This window comes from Sander lucioperca, chromosome 7, assembly GCF_008315115.2.
Source record: "Sander lucioperca isolate FBNREF2018 chromosome 7, SLUC_FBN_1.2, whole genome shotgun sequence".
Classification (NCBI taxonomy): Eukaryota; Metazoa; Chordata; class Actinopteri; order Perciformes; family Percidae; genus Sander; species Sander lucioperca.
Genome location: NC_050179.1, coordinates 37,298,149 through 37,316,653, shown reverse-complemented (window position 1 = coordinate 37,316,653; position 18,505 = coordinate 37,298,149). Strand labels below are relative to the sequence as shown.

The window sequence follows — 18,505 nt, the reverse complement described above, 5'->3', positions numbered from 1 at the left end:
GGGTGGCTTGGGCCCCGTCATAACTGCTTGCAGTTCTAGTTTATTTTGTCTTTTATTTAGTGGTATTTTTGAACAGATAACGGACATATTTTTTCTTTCTTTAAATCGTTTTTCTAACTGCTCTTTAATGTTTTATGTAAAGCACTTTGATTTGCCCTGTTGCTGAAATGTGCTCTCTAATAAGCTGCCTTGCCGTTGAGAAACCTGCTCTAGATACATCAGGCTTCTCTTTTCAGCAACAGCAGTCTCAACTCTCTCTCTAATAATGACATTCAAATTAATTTATGATATTGATTTTAACCAAATGACGAAGACGGAGAAAGAGCTGATCTGTCTTCCTTCTCCTCAGACTGTCAGCAAGTACAACTCTCAGTACCACAAGCTGTTCCAGACCGTTCCTAAAGAGGAGATCCTGATGAAAGGTAACAACTGTCCCTTAACCTGTCCCCTACCTGTCTCCTGACCTGTCCCCTAACCTGTCTCCTACCTGTCCCCTAACCTGTCCCCTAACCTGTCTCCTACCTGTCTCCTACCTGTCTCCTACCCTGACCCCTACCTTGTCTCCTGACCTGTCCCTTAATCTGTCTCCTGATCTGTCCCCTAACCTGTCCCCTACCCTGTCTCCTGACCTGTCTCCTACCCTGTCTCCTGACCTGTCTCCTGACCTGTCCCCTACCCTGTCTCCTGACCTGTCTCCTAACCTGTCTCCTACCCTGTCTCCTACCCTGTCTCCTGACCTGTCTCCTAACCTGTCCCCTAACCTGTCTCCTAACCTGTCCCCTAACCTGTCTCCTAACCTGTCTCCTACCCTGTCTCCTGACCTGTCTCCTACCCTGTCTCCTGACCTGTCTCCTAACCTGTCTCCTACCCTGTCTCCTGACCTGTCTCCTACCCTGTCTCCTGACCTGTCCCCTAATCTGTCTCCTGACCTGTCCCCTACCCTGTCTCCTGACCTGTCTCCTAACCTGTCTCCTACCCTGTCTCCTACCCTGTCTCCTGACCTGTCTCCTAACCTGTCTCCTAACCTGTCCCCTAACCTGTCCCCTAACCTGTCCCCTAACCTGTCTCCTAACCTGTCTCCTACCCTGTCTCCTGACCTGTCTCCTAACCTGTCTCCTGACCTGTCCCCTACCCTGTCCCCTACCCTGTCTCCTACCTGTCTCCTACCCTGTCTCCTGACCTGTCCCCTACCCTGTCTCCTGACCTGTCTCCTAACCTGTCTCCTACCCTGTCTCCTACCTGTCCCCTAACCTGTCTCCTAACCTGTCCCCTAACCTGTCTCCTACCCTGTCCCCTACCCTGTCTCCTGACCTGTCCCCTACCCTGTCCCCTAACCTGTCTCCTGACCTGTCTCCTACCCTGTCTCCTACCTGTCTCCTACCTGTCTCCTGACCTGTCCCCTACCCTGTCTCCTGACCTGTCCCCTACCCTGTCTCCTGACTTGTCTCCTACCCTGTCTGTGATGAAGAAGGTGTTGGTTAAATAAGCCCAAGCTTAGGACCTCCTATTTAATGAAGAATTATTAGTTGTAGTTGCTTGAATACATTTGCAATCGCCACAGATAGTCCGGTAAGAACTGGAGAAGAAGGAGATATCCTCAAATGGTGCTTTATTAAATTTAATTACCATCCAAACACGATGCAAGCCACTCTGTATGAACTGAATTCAGGACTGTGAACTGACGTGTGGTTTCTGTAACATGATGAAAAGCAGAAATAACAACTTTAATTGTCGTAATAATTATGTAATTCTCATCTATTCATTTACATGAAACTGCTATTTAACAACACTGAACGGAAATAGCTTACATATGAATTTGACTTATGTATTATGTGTACAGCAGTAACATATTAAGCAAATATAGAGCTTAATCCATTTTGAAAGCAAAGTTACTGCACCAAGGCCCTTTAACTGTTTGAGTTGGGTCATACATACATTAAACAAGATAAATAAGAACTGCAGGCTACATAGAGCGCATAAACTCGACCAAAACTATAGGTTTAACAGGCAGGAAATAACAGTAATATTCTTAACAGAATTATTTACTTACAGTCTCATGGACACACAGGATTTCAGCTCACAAATGCCTTGAAACAAGAAATGAAGAATGGACAAATAGATATATCCTGCTAGCAAAGCAACCTACTGAACTATCACTGATACAATGACTGCTACAGCGATAGAGACTGGAATACTGGATCCAACCGGTTACAGCCTTCTCTGGTGTCTTTTGCCGAGACTCGGCTGGATCCTGGATCCTGGACTCTTTTTCTCTGTGCCGACCTGACGGCCACAGTCTGCTTTAGGATGAATCATACACAAGTTGAAGGAGCTGATGGGATAACTGGAGTTATACCTCGTGTTGTAGCCAATTTAAACATGCTGCATGCGTGTGTTATGTGTATAGTGTGTGTGTGTGTGTGTGTGTGTGTTTTACGTCACCTGCGCACCTGTGTGTATGTGTGCTAATCAGAGGTTAGAAAGGGAATTAGGGCTGCAACTAACGATTATTTTCATAGTCGATTAATCTGTCGATTATTTTCTCGATTAATCGATTAGTTGTTTGATCTATAAAAATGTCAAAACATGGTGAAAAATGTGGATCAGAGTTTCCCAAAAAGACTAAGATGACGTCCTCAAATGTCTTGTGTGTTGTCCAAAACTCAAAGATATTCAGTTTACTGTTCCAGAGGAGAGAAGAAACTCAAACGATTAATCGATTATTAAAATAGTTGGCGATTAATTTAATAGTTGACAACTAATCGATTAATCGTTGCACCTCTAAAGGGAATCACAGGTGAGAAGGGGAAGGAGGAATTAGGATCTGGGAAGCCACACAGTTTTTCAACCTCAGCTGTGTGCGAGTGATGTTTTTAGATCTCGTCTGCTCGTTGTTGATCTTTCTTGTCGGTCTTTTTGTAGATGTTATTTAAATGCATTTATAAAATAAAGGATTAACTTTAAGACGATGGCAGACCTCATTATTTGCACCAGCAATCGTTGGAAAAGATTTCAAATTCCCTCCAGTGGCATTTTGTTGTGATGTGGTCAGCACGGTGGCTCAGTGGTTAGCACTTCTGCCTCACAGCAAGAAGGTTCTAGGTTCGAATCCAGGCCTTTCCGTGTGGAGTTTGCATGTTTTCCCCGTGTTTGCGCGGGCTTCCTCTGGGTGCTCTGGTTTCTTCCCACCATAAAGACATGCATGCTGGGTATTTAGGACTACAGTTGAAAACCGTTAGCTAACACTGGTGCATTTACAGAAATGTTCATTAATGTGCATTGTCCTAATCAAATAAACTTACAAAACAAAAACTACGATTTCATGTGATGGATAAAATTATTTGATTGGTATACAGGTATGTACTCTGTTGTGTTTCCATTGAAAGAAACCTGGTCCTATTTCCTGCTCCCGGTGAGTTAACTGTCCCCCTCTTCCTCTTCCTCTTCTTCGTAGTGTATTCGTGTGCGTTGTTGAGAGACATCCTGCTGCAAGGCCGACTCTACATCTCCAGGAACTGGCTGTGTTTCTACGCCAACCTGTTTGGGAAAGACATCAAGGTGAGTGAAGAAGCTCATTGGTCCTTCTCAACTCACCTGTCCCTGTCCCTCACCTGTCCTTGTCCCTCACCTGTCCTTGTCCCTCACCTGTCCATGTCCCTCACCTGTCCCTGTCCCTCACCTGTCCCTGTCCCTCACCTGTCCCTCACCTGTCCCTGTCCCTCACCTGTCCATGTTCCTCACCTGTCCCTCACCTGTCCCTGTCCCTCACCTGTCCCTCACCTGTCCCTGTCCCTCACATGTCCCTGTCCCTCACCTGTCCCTGTCCCTCACCTGTCCCTGTTCCTCACCTGTCCCTGTCCCTGTTCCTCACCTGTCCCTCACCTGTCCCTCACCTGTCCCTGTCCCTCACCTGTCCCTCACCTGTCCCTGTCCCTCACCTGTCCCTGTTCCTCACCTGTCCCTGTCCCTCACCTGTCCCTGTTCCTCACCTGTCCCTCACCTGTCCCTGTCCCTCACCTGTCCCTTTTTATGAACATATTACAGAAATCATCCACACATACAAACATCCCTCTGAGATGTAGTGGAGTAGAAGTTTAAGTACCTCAACTTTGTACTTAATCTCAGTACTTGAGTAAATGTACTTAGTTACTTTGCACCGCTGCTGAACAGCCGGTGCCTTGCTCGAGAGCAGCAGAGGCAACAGGAAGAGTTTGCTCTGACTTTCAGTCTGAAATGTTTCCTCTGTGAGCAGGTTCTGATTCCCGTGGTGTCGGTTCGACTGGTGAAGAAACACAAGACGGCCGGCCTGGTGCCAAACGGCCTGGCTATCACCATGGATACGGCACAGAAGGTACCACACAGACTCATTTTTGTTGCATTGCTTTAAAAAAAATCCTAAAATGAAGAACTTTCTCAGCTTCAGATCACTGGGCCTCATTCACCAAAACGTTCTTAAGAGCAAATTTGTTCTTAAACCCCACCTACGCAGTTTTCACGAAGATTCTGGCATTCACCAATTTTTTCTTATTTGGGATTTGTTCTAACTGTCCGTCCACACCGCCGCCGACTTGAGCTGCAAAGCAGCTCTGGCCGCCCGGTCAAGGACGCTGGTCAGAAAGTCCGGGGAAGCTGTTTGAGGCTTTGGCCGCTCTGACGTAGCAGCATTCTATGTTCATCATGGAAAAAGATCAAGCAGCCACTGCACGGCCAATACACTGACACTAGAAACCTTTTATAAATGACATATATAATGACAGAATGGGTATTGGTTGTTGGTCGCAGCGGTGTCTGTTAGCAGTTAGCTCGCTCGTTAGCCGCTGAACCGCAGCAGCGTGCAGGCAGAGGGAGCAGCCGCCAGCTGTTGATCCGTGCAGGACTTCACCGTGAGCGGACTGTTTAGAGACCATGTGACCGGCAGGTAACGTTAACTGGTCCCTATACGCAAATATCATAAATGATAGGGAACCCAGCAACGGCCATGATGAGCTTCTCCTCCTTTTTCTCTGAACTAATGTTTTGGTAGGAACCAAAGTTTACATCGTATGTTTCTCTGGAATCAGCCAGCGTGAAGGACGTCTATATTCTGATTGGTTGCCGCTGAACGGCGTCATAGCTCATTACCATAAAGTTGACCTACTTTCAACTTTCTGATTGACGCTCTGGTCGCTCAAAACGCCCAAAACGCGACGCCGACAGATTTTCCGCTCCTTGCAGCTGAGAGAAGCAGCTTCCATTGAAAATGAATGACTTCCTGTATCTTTAGAAGATCAAGTCGGCGGCGGTGTGGACGTACCGTTAGGTAAAAACAGATTCTACGCACACTCAAGAGCACTCTTACGGTAGGGTTCCACACAGCGAAATTTGGCTTCGCTGTCATTGAGGTTGAATGGAGACGAAATTTGCCCTGATTGGGTGAAATGAGAGCGAATCGCTGAGGCGAGCAAAACAAAGTTGACGAAAGATTAACTTTATTCAAATGAGGACCACTCGAGAACCAATCAGGTCCGCGTGTTTGTGTTTGGAGGCGGGAGTTACAACAAAAGTCTGACCAAGATGGCGGAGGTTATCAGAGCTGTATCTTGAACATTTGTATGTGATTAAAATGTTTCTACACCAACATTAGTACTTGTATCAACACGAATTGTGATTAATACGACACAGGAACTTAGTCAGGGCCCATTCACCACCAAATAGACCACTGTAGATGTTAGTTTAAACACTCAAACTTTTCAGCTAGCCGACAGGCTAATCGCTAGCATGTTCGGACATTGGATTTCATTGTAAAGCCTAGCCAGGCAGCTAAGCTAGGCTACTTGTGCGTTTGTTTGATTACATGTTTTGTGGGCGAACATTGGTACTTGTATCATCACGGATTGTTGTTTATATGTCACACGAACTTTAACAGGGCAAATACACCACCAAATAGACCACTGTAGATGTTAGTTCAATCAGGAGAGACTCCGTTGCAGATATGCAAACATTTATTAATAAGCTATAACCAAGTAAGTACAAACATAATATTATTTGGAGATTAGACTCCATTGTAAAGGGGTATCTATACAATTCTAATGTTTAGGAAAACCAAACATATCCCCCAATGGAATCCAGACACTGGTGGTGGTGAGAAAAGTCCGTAGACGTAAAACGAGCCGTCAGCCGGGAGAAGAGCGAGAACACCGTGGTCGAAAATGCCTGGAGGTAGAAGGGGAGGAGGCGGGTCGCACTCTCGTCTGAAAATACAACTGACAGAAGCAGGAGAGAGAACAGATTTAAAACAAGGTAGTCATGCTGTGATTGGTTAGAACGTACGTGCCTGATTCTGATTGGTATACAGAACCGTAACACCCACTGCCCAGCTGATCAGTTAAAGAGAAGAGAGATAACGTAATTGAAGTCTCCCTGACAGAATTTACGCTGAGCTACATTTTAAACACTCAAAATTATTCAGCTAGCCTACAGGTCAACCGCTAGCATGTTCGGACATTGCATTTCATTGTAAGCCTAGCCAGGCAGCTAGGCTACATAGCCAGGTTACAGCAAACTACCTGCTAGCTACCTATGCTACCTAGCTTCAACCCTCTCTGCTAGCTGCCTAGCAGAGAGGGTTGAAGCCGGTCTTGCCTGTTGTTTTCGCGACCGCGCCCCCGAGGCAAAATTTCGCTGGCCGAAAATTCGCTGTGTGGAACCATACTGTTACACACAATTTAGAGCTGACATGTTTGCCCAAAATAAGTAGCTGTACCGTTTTCATCCGTTCTAATTTAAAATATTAATATTTCTTTAGAATTTTGTAACTAATTATTTTCATTATTTTACACATAATTATATGTTTGTTTGTTTTAATAACTTTACACTACACTTACACTTCTGCTCATTCGTAAAGCACTTTGATTTGCATTGTGTATGAATTGTGCTAGGCCTATATACTTCATCGGTTCTGCGCCCTTCTCCGGATACAGCGGTCACTGCATGAGTAAAGGCCATAGACTGGTGGCCGGGTTGGCTCAGTGGGTAGAGCAGGCGCACATAAACATAGACGCAGAGGTCCAGGGTTTGAATCCGACCTCTGACGATTTCCTGCATGTCTTCCCCCTTTCTCACCTAGCTGTCCTATCCATTGAAGGCGGAAAAGCCCAAAGAAATTATCTTAAAATAAAATAAATAACTGCGTTCCATGCATCGGTTGTATGCACTGCTGACGCTACTGAATATGATGTCTCGTTTTTCACTAACTTCTTGCAGCAGTACTTTTGGAGTCGAGGCCTCCATCTTCTTTACCACGTCTTCTTCGACATTTGTCTCAGTGTGCACACGGCCCTACCATCTCATACCCTTTTATGAGAATTAACGGGGCGTTTACCTATATATACAAAAAAAGAACAACGGGCACGAGCTTTCAACTTACGAAGACATTTGGATTCATCATTCTAAGAACACAACTCTGCTGTTTAAGAACACGTCATGAATCAGACGTAGACTTTTCTTAGGAACTTTCTTAAAGGTCCCATGGCATGAAAATTTCACTTCACAGTTTTTTTTCAAATTTCACAGTTCCCCCAGCCTGCCTATGGTCCCCCAGTGGCTAGAAATGGTGATAGGTGTAAACCGAGCCCTGGGTATCCTGCTGAATTTCGGGAAAGAGACTTCAGATACAGTATTAGGGGACCACTAAGGTCTATATAAAGAGACTTCAGATACAGTATTAGGGGACCACTAAGGTCTATATAAAGAGACTTCAGATACAGTATTAGGGGACCACTAAGGTCTATATAAAGAGACTTCAGATACAGTATTAGGGGACCACTAAGGCCTATATAAAAGCATAAAAAAGCAGCATGTCATAGGACCTTTAAGAACAAATTTAAGAAAAAAACTTAGGAAGGTGTTAGTGAATGAGGCCCAATGTTTGGTTCTTTATGAAAGACCCTGTGAGTCTGAAAGCATGACAATAAGAATGAAATATGAAGTTGAAGCTGGTTTGTGTCTCTGTGCAGTACGTGTTTGTGTCCCTGCTGTCCAGAGACAGCGTCTACGACGTCCTCCGGAGGATCTGCACTCACCTGCAGGTCTGTGGATCACAGTCAATCATTCCCGTTAACGTTACAGAACGTAGTCCAGGTGTTCATGCTGACTGCCTGTCTGTTTGCAGGTGAACGGGAAGAGTCTGAGTCTGAAGCAGTACCTGGAGGAGCCCAGCTCTCTCTCCATGGTAACGTCCCATTCATTAACATCCCATAAAAAACAGACAGAAGGTTGCGACCAAAATCTCCTCCTCTGCTCTACAGACTCAATATGTTTGCTGTCGTTGTGTATCGCGGTGTGTGTGTCTTTACCAAGGGGGTCAGCTTCGCTTCAGAGCTCCAACCTCCTATGGCGCCATTTTGCTGCTACCAAGCCATCACCCCCCGTTAGCATCCCATTGACTGCCATTCATTTTGACGTCACTTTGACAGAGAATAACTTTACATCTGAAGAGTTTAAAGACTCTATTTGTCCGTTGTTTATTTCTAAAGAAACACGACAATGTATAAAAGGCTCCATTACCTTGTAGCTCACGTTATGGCTCCGTAGCAGACGTTTTTATAAAAATAGGCTAACGATTGGGTCATAACCACGAGACTTACTGTCTCATAGTAGAGGAATTACCGTATAGTACAGGAGAAGCTCTCAGGCAGTTTGGACTTCCATTAGCTGTTTAAGTTTAATTACTAATGTTAACTATCATTTTAGTGATCAATAATTAGCCTGTGTCTATGTTATCTCCTTACATATACCTACGCTCTCCGTCTCTGCTAGATTGGGAATGATTGAGATTTCTCTTGGCACAGCTACCAGAAGACTTCCAACTTTCAGACAGGTTGCTCACGTCACATCTACGTCTTCAAGCTCAGTTGGAGGCTGCTCAGTAACGCTCAGCCATCACCGGGAAAGAGACTTCACTGGTCTCCGTCCAGAGACACGGGACCTGCTGGTCCATTATATATACGGTCTATGATCTTTTCGGACGCACTGAGCTGTTCATTTTCAACGTCACTTCCTGAGAGCCTCCTTGCTTACAGGGAGGTGTGTTCAGGTGCATTCTGGGAGTATTGCTATCTTGAGGCAGCGGCAAGTGATGGCACCATTGACCAACAAAAACCTGGTCTAAAGTCAATAACGCAGCATTTCATTGTTATTTTAACAGAGCATTAGTAAAATGCTCCTAGGCTCGTGCACAGCGCACGCACACTATGCTTGTTACACACACAGGGACACACAGCAGCACACACACATGCAGAAGATTACAAATAAAAATATTACGGTGCAAATCCTCCATCATAACAGCAATGCTCCAAGGTCCAAACGCGCCTGGCTTTTAAAGGGAATGGGAGATGATCTCTGATTGGTTGATTGCATGTTACGCCCAAAACACACCTCTGATTAATGAAGACACTAAGTACAACCCTTTAGAACCATGACCCCGGCACACGGACCCTTTTTAACGCCGTCAAACTAGCAAAAGTGGATTTGGACACGCCCTAAACACACCTGCGCCAGGCGCTTCACGCCGTGCTCTATGATTACGTGTCAAACTCAAGGCCTGCGGGCCAAATCCGGCCCCTTGCAGATTTAGATCCGGCCCATATGTCAATTTGGGTTCACAATAGATTTTGGCTTGCCTGGTTGTGCGCCAAACCAAAAACACAGGAAAGTGTTTTTTTAACTGCAGTTACCTGACATTGAAAGCATAATATGTCACATTTGCCGACTCTGAGACTCAGAAATTCCCCGCAGAAGAAGCAGAGAGAGAGTTTTCATATTCAGGCTGAGAAACAGGTTGTTGTTAAAAACATTTATCTTTGTTTTTGCTTGATTTGCTAAATTCTACGATGGCTAAGGAAGTCTTTTGATTAACTTTTGTAGGGCTTCATGTCAACAAAAAGCGTACAAAAATGTCGGAAAAAAGCAACAAATTTACAAAAAGGTGACAAATGTCTGAGAAAGCCACAGAAAAGTCGGAACAAAAACAAGAAAAATTTGGAAAAAAAGCTACCAAAATGTAAAAAAAAAAGTGACATGCAGTAACAAAAGCACGTCAGTAAACCCTCCATGTCTGGCCCTCATGTGATTCTCTTTTTCCAGTGTGGCCCTCTGGGAAATTGAGTTTGACTCCCCTGGCTCAGATCGTTAAAACAGGGCACCAAACGTTATTGTGGGATTCTGGACGCAACCACTGAAGTCACATGATCTCTCTTTGAGTTTCCGTTTTGACTGTTAATTGCAGCCCTCTGCTGCTTTCATCGTGATGACGAACCAAAGAGCAGTTTATTTACAGAGCTGTCTGTTGTTGTCTCTGTCAGGACGAGTTTCCGGAGGTGCTGAAGTGGAGGAGGAAGCCGTCGCTCCCTGCCGTCTCCTCCTCGCTCCCGGACCTGCTGGGAAACTCCTCCCCCGACCTGGTCGCAGACACGCCTTTCAGCACGCACACGCTCACAGGTAGGCCCGCCCACCTGTCAATCACAGGCTGGCTGCACGGTAGGCCCGCCCACCTGTCAATCACAGGCTGGCTGCACGCTTTTCATCAATCACATTTAACCCTTTATCAGTCCCTCCAGAAAAACGTGATTATGTGATCTCATAATTCAACGCATAATCAGCCAAAGTCTGCATATTTATGCGGGGGGCCGCATTTTGTCAAATACGCCGCACTTTCGCCGCATAAATTGCCGATTTCCGCGCAAAATATGCGGGGCTTGCATGATTTCATAATCCCCGCATTTTCGTTGCAAAAAAGTCACACATATATCTTAGCAGAAAGTTGAAAAAATGTTGCGTTTACTTCACACAAGAGCAGCCGTTTTCCCCTGTTGCCATGGGAACGTTATGAAGTGACGTAATTACGCGACGTGAACATCATTGAAAAGCCGCAAACCCCACGATGAAGCCACAGTTTTTGCAAGTTCCCGCAATTTCATCACATAAAATTGCATAAATATCCCGCATATTCCATCACATTTTTTAAGAAAAACGAGCCGCATAATCAAGGATTTTAGTCCAGAACAATCACAAAAAAACTCTGGTTTATTCAACATGACAGCTGAAGACATGGAAGGGGAGAGAGGGGGGGGGGAATGACATGCAGCAAAGGGCAGCAGGTCAGAGTCAAACCTGTGGCCCGCTGCGTCGGGGCGCACACTCTACCAACTGAGCTATCCGGGCGCCCATATTTAATGGTTTTTAAGGCTATGTTCACACTTGGCGTCTTTTACTTTTTATCCTGTCGGTCTGGGGATTGAACTGGCAACCTCCCGAGTCAAAAGCGCGCTCCTCTAACCACTAGGCCACCACTGCCCATACTTTAACAGTGCATTAGCAAAATGCCCATTAGTGACAGTCATTCAGCTTAACGTTGTAATGGCTGTAATACTCTGTCTGCAGCTAAATGAATACACATCAAGGCTGAAATCAACTTGATAACAATATGAATAAGGATATTTTTCGGGATATGTGTGTGTGTGTGTGTGTGTGTGTGTGTGTGTGTGTGTGTGTGTGTGTGTGTGTGTGTGTGTGTGTGTAGACAGCAGTTTGGAAACAGAGAAGATCCTGCTGACAGAACCAGTACCTGAACTGGGTCAAATGGAGTACCAGCTGCTTAAACTCTTCATCCTGCTGTAAGTACCACGCAGTACACAGAAAATACAACAAATACCCAGAAAACACAAACTTTTTTCGACATACTATACTATGACTTTTTATGACTTTTTAGACATACTATACTATGACTTTTTATGTCTTTTTTGACATACTATACTATGACTTTTTATGACTTTTTCGACATATACAACAAATACCCAGAAAATACACACAGACACACAGTCAAAATCCTTCAGAGAGACATTCAGAAAACACCCAACAAGTTGAGGTCTCGTGCACTCCAAGATAATAACTTGAATAAACAGTATACTGTGTGTTTAGGTGCTCCATAAAAACACCTAAAACACATCCAGGATGTAAAAGATAGAACCATCCAGAGTACACAGACGACAGCAGCAGGTTGTCTACACATTACTAATCATTACTGGTAGTTTTATTAAATCTCAGGTGTGTGTATTTTCCAGTTTTGTCTCAAAACTGTGAACTGAAATATAGTTATTGTTGGTGAGTGCTGCCCCCTGCTGGTTGAAAGCATAGTTTCTCAAAGCCCTGAGTGGCAGTAGAGGAGGAGCATGGCGTACATATTCTTTTACATCACATTTCATAATTAATCTGGTAATAATGTTTTGAGGTCCATACTTCAATGATTCAGACGTGTACTTTGCATGTAAAGAAGGTGTCAGAGGTCATATAAAGTCATCAAAATAGAGCTGGTTTATCACAAAGAAATGCCAGGGACGGAAATCCTACAGAGGACCAGGCTGGACCAGGTTTTTCATACTATACTATGACTTTTTATGACTTTTTAGACATACTATACTATGACTTTTTATGTCTTTTTTGACATACTATACTATGACTTTTTAGACATACTATACTATGACTTCTTAATAAAAAATATTATTTTTTGGAGGCATTTCTGCCTTAAATGGATAGGACAGCTCAGATATGAAAGGGGAGAGAGAGGGAAGACATGCAGGAAACTTTTTCTCAAGTTTTTCAACATACTATACTATGACTTTTTAGACATACTATACTGACTTTTTATGACTTTTTCGATATACTATATTATGACTTTTTATGACTTCTTAGACATACTATACTATGACTTTTTAATTTTTTCGACATACTATACTATGACGTTTTTTCGACTTTTTCAACTTACTATAATATGACTTCTTATGACTTTTTCGACATACTATACTATGACTTTTTTGATATAAAATATTACTTTTGGGGCATTTCTGCCTTAAATGGATAGGACAGCTCAGATATGAAAGGGGAGAGAGAGGGAAGACATGCAGGAAACTTTTTCTCAAGTTTTTCAACATACTATACTATGACTTTTTATGACTTTTTCGACATATTATACTATGACTTTTTATGACTTTTTCGACATACTATACTATGACTTTATTTCGACATACTATACTATGACTTTTTAGACATACTATACTATAACTTTTTATGACTTTTTTGACATACTATACTATGACTTTTTATGACTTTTTCGACACACTATACTAACTCGAAATAGCACCACACTTCAACAGTAGCATAATGAGGGTCCCTACATGTAAACACAAGCATTGAGAACTTTTTTAAGTGTACAGACAGTTTATTAAAAAGATAGATTATAAGGACAGTAGCGTTAATGTTTACATGCGGACGCCATCTTGAATAACAGTCATGAGAAGTCGAATCACGAACGCCGTGTTTGAGCCATGTTACTGGTTACTGGTTGCACGTGGTTCGACTGGTCATGACTGTTATCCAAGATGGCGTCTGCATGTAAACATTAACGCTACTGTCTTTCTATCTAGCTTTTTAATAAACTGTCTGTACACTTACAAAGTTCTCAATGCTTCCGTTTACATGTAGGGACCTCATTATGCTACCGTGGAAGTGTGGTGATATTTTGAGCGTTGTTAGTCGTGTAGAAATAGTGATTTACCCTCTGCCCCGAAAGCTAGCGTTAGCAGCTAACTCCCGGTTTGCGGTAGCTTGTTTAAAGCTAGAGACGCATTCGATTAGCATGAAAAAATGGGCCTGTAGAATAGAGCTGGGGGTAAACGATTATTTATTAAACGATTAATCGGGCGATTATTTTATCGATTAGTCGACTAATCTAACGACTAATTGGACGATTAATATAACGATTATTTTTCTGTTGCTCGATTAATAAAAACCATAATGTATCTCAAATAAATACCAAAAAATTCTTAATAATATATTTTATTAAACAATTTTGCACAGCAAAAAATCTTCTGCTTTACACAAAATAAAATAATTATTTTACTGTTATACAAAATGAAAGGCCAGCCTGTTTACTCTTTTACAGTACCAACATAACTCTCTTGTTCAAAAAAATCAAGTTGTAGTGCAAAAAAGAAAAACACTGTGCAGTGCACAGTACGGACATTCCTTGGATTGTTTAACACAACATAACAGTCCCAACATAAAACCTGATGCATAATCAAACTCACTCTCTTAACTGCTATTCTGTAGGTTTACATGCTAATGCAGCTGTGCACTTTGGTGGTGCTAGGCTAACCAACGCATCTTAGCTCTCTGTGCAGTTTGTTCGTGCTAGGTTAGTAGCTAACGTTCACGTTAGCTAACGTTAGCTACTATAGATAGCTGTGTTCTGCAGCTGTAAGCTAGCTACCATTCAAGCCAACATTAGATGATAACTAACGTTAGCTAAAGCTGTCTAGGCGCCAGTAGCTAGCTAACGTTAACGTTAGCTACTAACCTAGCACGAACAAACTGCACGGAGAGCTAAGATAGTTAGCTAGCACCACCTACGTGCGCAGGCTACACAACACACTACACAAACATGAAATTAATTTAGCTAACGTTAGTACTTGGGACTATATTTGAAGTATTCCCATACCCTCGATGATTAAGGGCGAGCTGTTTTTTTAGGACTTCTTCTTTTCATGGGGCTTTTTGCAGGGCTTTGTTGGGAATTCTGTGAGGAGGTTGCTGTTTCCTGCAATGTTTTGGTCTCCCACATGTGTGTGTGGCGAAGCGTCGACGCAAAAATACGACGTCGACGTAATTTTGACGTCGATGCGTCGACGTCATCGACGCGTCGCTGCAGGCCTACTGTAGAAGGAAATCAGAGTATGGTATGTCGAAAAATGTCATAAAAATTCATAGTATAGTATGTCGAAAAATTCATTTAAAGTCATAGTCCAAAAAAAATTAAAAAGTCATAGTATAGTATGTCGAAAAAGTCATAGTAAAAGTAATTGTAACTACTACTGAGCATGTTTCTTGATTGATGTGATGTGTAATTCATTGTGTCTCTCAGCGTCTTCCTGCTGGTCCTGTCGTCGTGCTATCTGGCGTTCAGAGTTTGTCGTCTGGAGCAACAGCTGAGCTTCCTGAGCAGCCAGCCGACGCTCAGAGAAAGGTACACGCACCGTTAACTTCCTGTATGTGGCGGTCAAAACACGAAGTGCAGGGATTAGTTCTTCTACTGGAGATAAAAACTTGTGTGCACGGAGATCACTTTTGGCTCAAAACTCCACTTAAAGTGCCCATATTATGAAAAAAAAAAAATCACTTTTTCTGGGATTTGGGGTGATATTTTGTGTCTCTGGTGCTTCCACACGCATACAAACTTTGATAAAACCATCCATGGTGTTTAGAGTGAGATACGGTTTCTGAATGTGTCCTGCCTTCAGTCTCTGGGGGAGCTGGTCAAAATCTGCACGGCTTTCTACGTCACTAGCTGAGACGAGGGGGCTAGGGGGCTAACCGTTAGCATGCTAGCTCGTTCTGAATGGCAAAACACTGCTACAACACACACTAGTTCACCCTAATCTACAAAAGAACTACTTCCATGTCCCTGTTCTGCAGGTATTCCACGCAAAGTTGGAAGTGAGCCCTCGTTTAGAAGAAGTCTCCCGGCTAATCCTGCCTTGTACTACTGAAGTTGGAGAAACAGCTAGCTAGCTGATGTAGTCCTTACCTAGCTACTGATCATGTGATCTTACCTAGCTACTGATCATGTGATCTTACCTAGCTACTGATCATGTGATCTTACCTAGCTACTGAGCATGTGATCTTACCTAGCTACTGATCATGTGCGACTGCCAACAAAGATGTTCCAGCAGTGAGAGGTCTCACTCTGTAGCTAAAACAGAGACCTGAACACAGGGGGAAAAGAGGAGCTGCAGCCATGGGCAGGACAACTAAAATATATATATTAACCTCAAAATACAATTATGAACCTGAAAATGAGCATAATATGGGCACTTTAAAAACCAAAACGTAGCGTGATAAATGTAGCCTCAGGTTCTCAAAATAAATCAAAATTGGTCCTAAATATGCTGATTCTTTTCTTTTCTCTCCAGGTGTGGAGAGGTGCCCTGCTGGCTAGCCAATCAGAGGACAGGAACCTGACACCGAAAGCCAATCAGGGAGAAAAGGAACTGAAACTTGCACTTACATAGACTTCCCCTCAGGGGGGCGACGGTGAGTCGGCTCTCAGGACGAGGAGCAGCTGAACTCTGACCCCGCCGCGACCTGGTTACCATAGAGACGTCACAATAGTCAACAGACACTGTAGGCTGACCTTTGACCTCTGAGGACGGTCACGTAGAGGCCGGGAGGGACGGCGACATGCTGTAACATAACAGATTATTAATGTGAAGGGGTGTAGGGGTGTGTGTGTGTGTGTGTGTGTGTGTCAGCAGTCAGAGTTGGGAGAAGCTGCTGGTTCCTGAACTGTTTTTGCTCATTCTGTGTTCACACCAGACTCCATGTAAATAATCACTACTTTTAGCATCGTAAAACACACTTCATTCAAAGTGGACAGAAACTAAATAAAACTCTCAAAAGCCGTCTTGGTTCATCTTTCCACTGTTCCAACAATCACCACTCTGGTTTGGTTGAAATAAACCCTTAATTCACCCATTTACATGTGGAGATATGCTGGCTCTATACACGCTAAAAGTCCTGATTATTTACATGGAGTCTGGTGGGTTTGGCGATCGCAATTTTGCAGGTTTTTATGTTTATAAAAAGGATCTTACTCTTTAACTAAAAGGTCTATCTCTGTAGGGATCCTTTCCATAATTTTGTCAGACACTTAGAATAATAATCTGAGTCTGTCAGCAGCAACAACAGAACTTTTAGTGGACGCTGACTGATGCTGAACATTAGTCCTGTAGGGTTACATTACAGCTCGGTTCACAGCTGCTGGTTACAACGCTCTCGCTCAATACTGGACACATTTCAAAGACTTACACAACAGTTACAGCTGCAGTTAGTGGCTATACATCTTTAGTAACAGCTCATCTCCACGTAAGAACTAGTTTGTGGGCTGCAACCGGTTTTAATTTAGTGATAAAACATTTCTGTTATAAGTTTGAACTGCTGAACGGCTCGACTTCCTGCAGAGACACAAAACTCTCCTCAGTACAAAAGATGAACAGCTGTGTGAAGACATCAAAAAGAGACCCTCTGGACATTCATAACTCTCCACTACGACTCCCAAGATGCATTTCTGCAAGAAACCTTCAATCACAGAGCTTCACATTCTTCAGCCGAAGCTAAAAATTAAAAAAAAACACTCTATAAATGTATGTTGGTAATATTTGGGAACCTGCAGCTCTGCACACATCTCTGCTTGTGTTGGGACTTCTTTTTATTTTTACAAACATTTATTAATAAAAGTCAGAGTTTTTGTAGATCTACAAAGCGCCAGAATTCAGAACATCTGTAAAAAATAAATACGACACTAAAATGATCAAAACATTGACTGTTAATATGAATGGACAGAGGAGGAGGGAGGAGAGAGGGAGGAGAGGGGGAGGAGAGGGGGAGGAGTGAGGGAGAGAGGGAGGAGAGAAGGGGGAGAGAGGGAGGAGAGAGGGAGGAGAGGGAAGAGAGAGGGAGGAGAGAGGGAGAAGAGAGGGATGAGAGAGGGAGGAGTGAGGGAGGAGAGAAGGGGGAGAGGGAGAGGAGAGAGTGAGGAGTGAGGGAGGAGAGGGAGGAGTGAGGGAGAGAGGGAGGAGAGAGGGAGAAGGGGGAGAGAGGGGGGAGTGAGGGAGGAGAGAGGGAGGAGTGAGGGAGAGAGGGAGGAGAGAAGGGGGAGAGAGGGAGGAGAGGGGCGAGAGAGGGGGGAGAGAGGGAGGAGAGAGGGAGGAGAGAAGGGGGAGAGGGGGAGGAGAGGGAGGACAGGGAAGAGAGAGGGAGGAGAGAGGGAAAAGAGAGGGATGAGAGAGGGAGGAGTGAGGGAGAGAGGGGGGAGAGAGGGAGGAGTGAGGGAGAGAAGGGGGAGAGGGAGAGGAGAGAGGGAGGAGAGGGAGAGGAGAGAGTGAGGAGTGAGGGAGGAGAGAGGGAGGAGAGAAGGGGGCGAGAGGGGGGAGAGAGGGAGGAGAGGGAGAGGAGAGAGGGAAGAAAGAGGGAGGAGTGAGGGAGGAGTGAGGGAGGAGAGAGGGAGGAGAGAGGGAGGAGCCATAGACTATTGGGTGCTATCTGACTGTGACGTTAGCTGAGAGTTGGCATCGCTGCTTACACTCTACGTTACGTTACGTTACACTTTCTCTGGTAATCTGGATGCAACTGCTGCTGAAAGCTAGCCTACATAATACGAGGTAAGATTTAGCTTCACTAGGTTTTAAACATATCTTTGTCCAAAAGTTATATTACATATAAGACAGGCCGCGAACTGTCAATCACATCATAGCCACGCTCTAAAACACCCCCTTCTTTAATGAGCATCACTACTGAATGCCAGAGTGACTCGCTGAGAAAACTCGAATCCAATGAAAGTAGAGAACTGATCATTTATTTAACTTAACGTGAAGAGCGTTTTAGGGAACCTACCAAGTGGGTCAGCTTCTCCGCGGAC

At 44.0% G+C, this 18,505-nt stretch overlaps 1 protein-coding gene across 1 annotated transcript; it reads left to right on the top strand.

The window, feature by feature from the left end:
* The first annotated feature begins 304 nt into the window (after positions 1-304).
* LOC116054927 (GRAM domain-containing protein 2A-like) lies at positions 305-16,497 on the top strand. The gene is made up of 9 exons (XM_031306680.2): positions 305-422; positions 3,455-3,558; positions 4,253-4,351; positions 7,995-8,066; positions 8,150-8,209; positions 10,341-10,476; positions 11,558-11,651; positions 14,954-15,055; positions 16,002-16,497. The coding sequence occupies exons 1-9, from the start codon at positions 305-307 to the stop codon at positions 16,048-16,050; spliced, it is 834 nt and encodes a 277-aa protein (XP_031162540.2). The 3' UTR covers positions 16,051-16,497.
* The last annotated feature ends 2,008 nt before the right edge of the window (positions 16,498-18,505 follow it).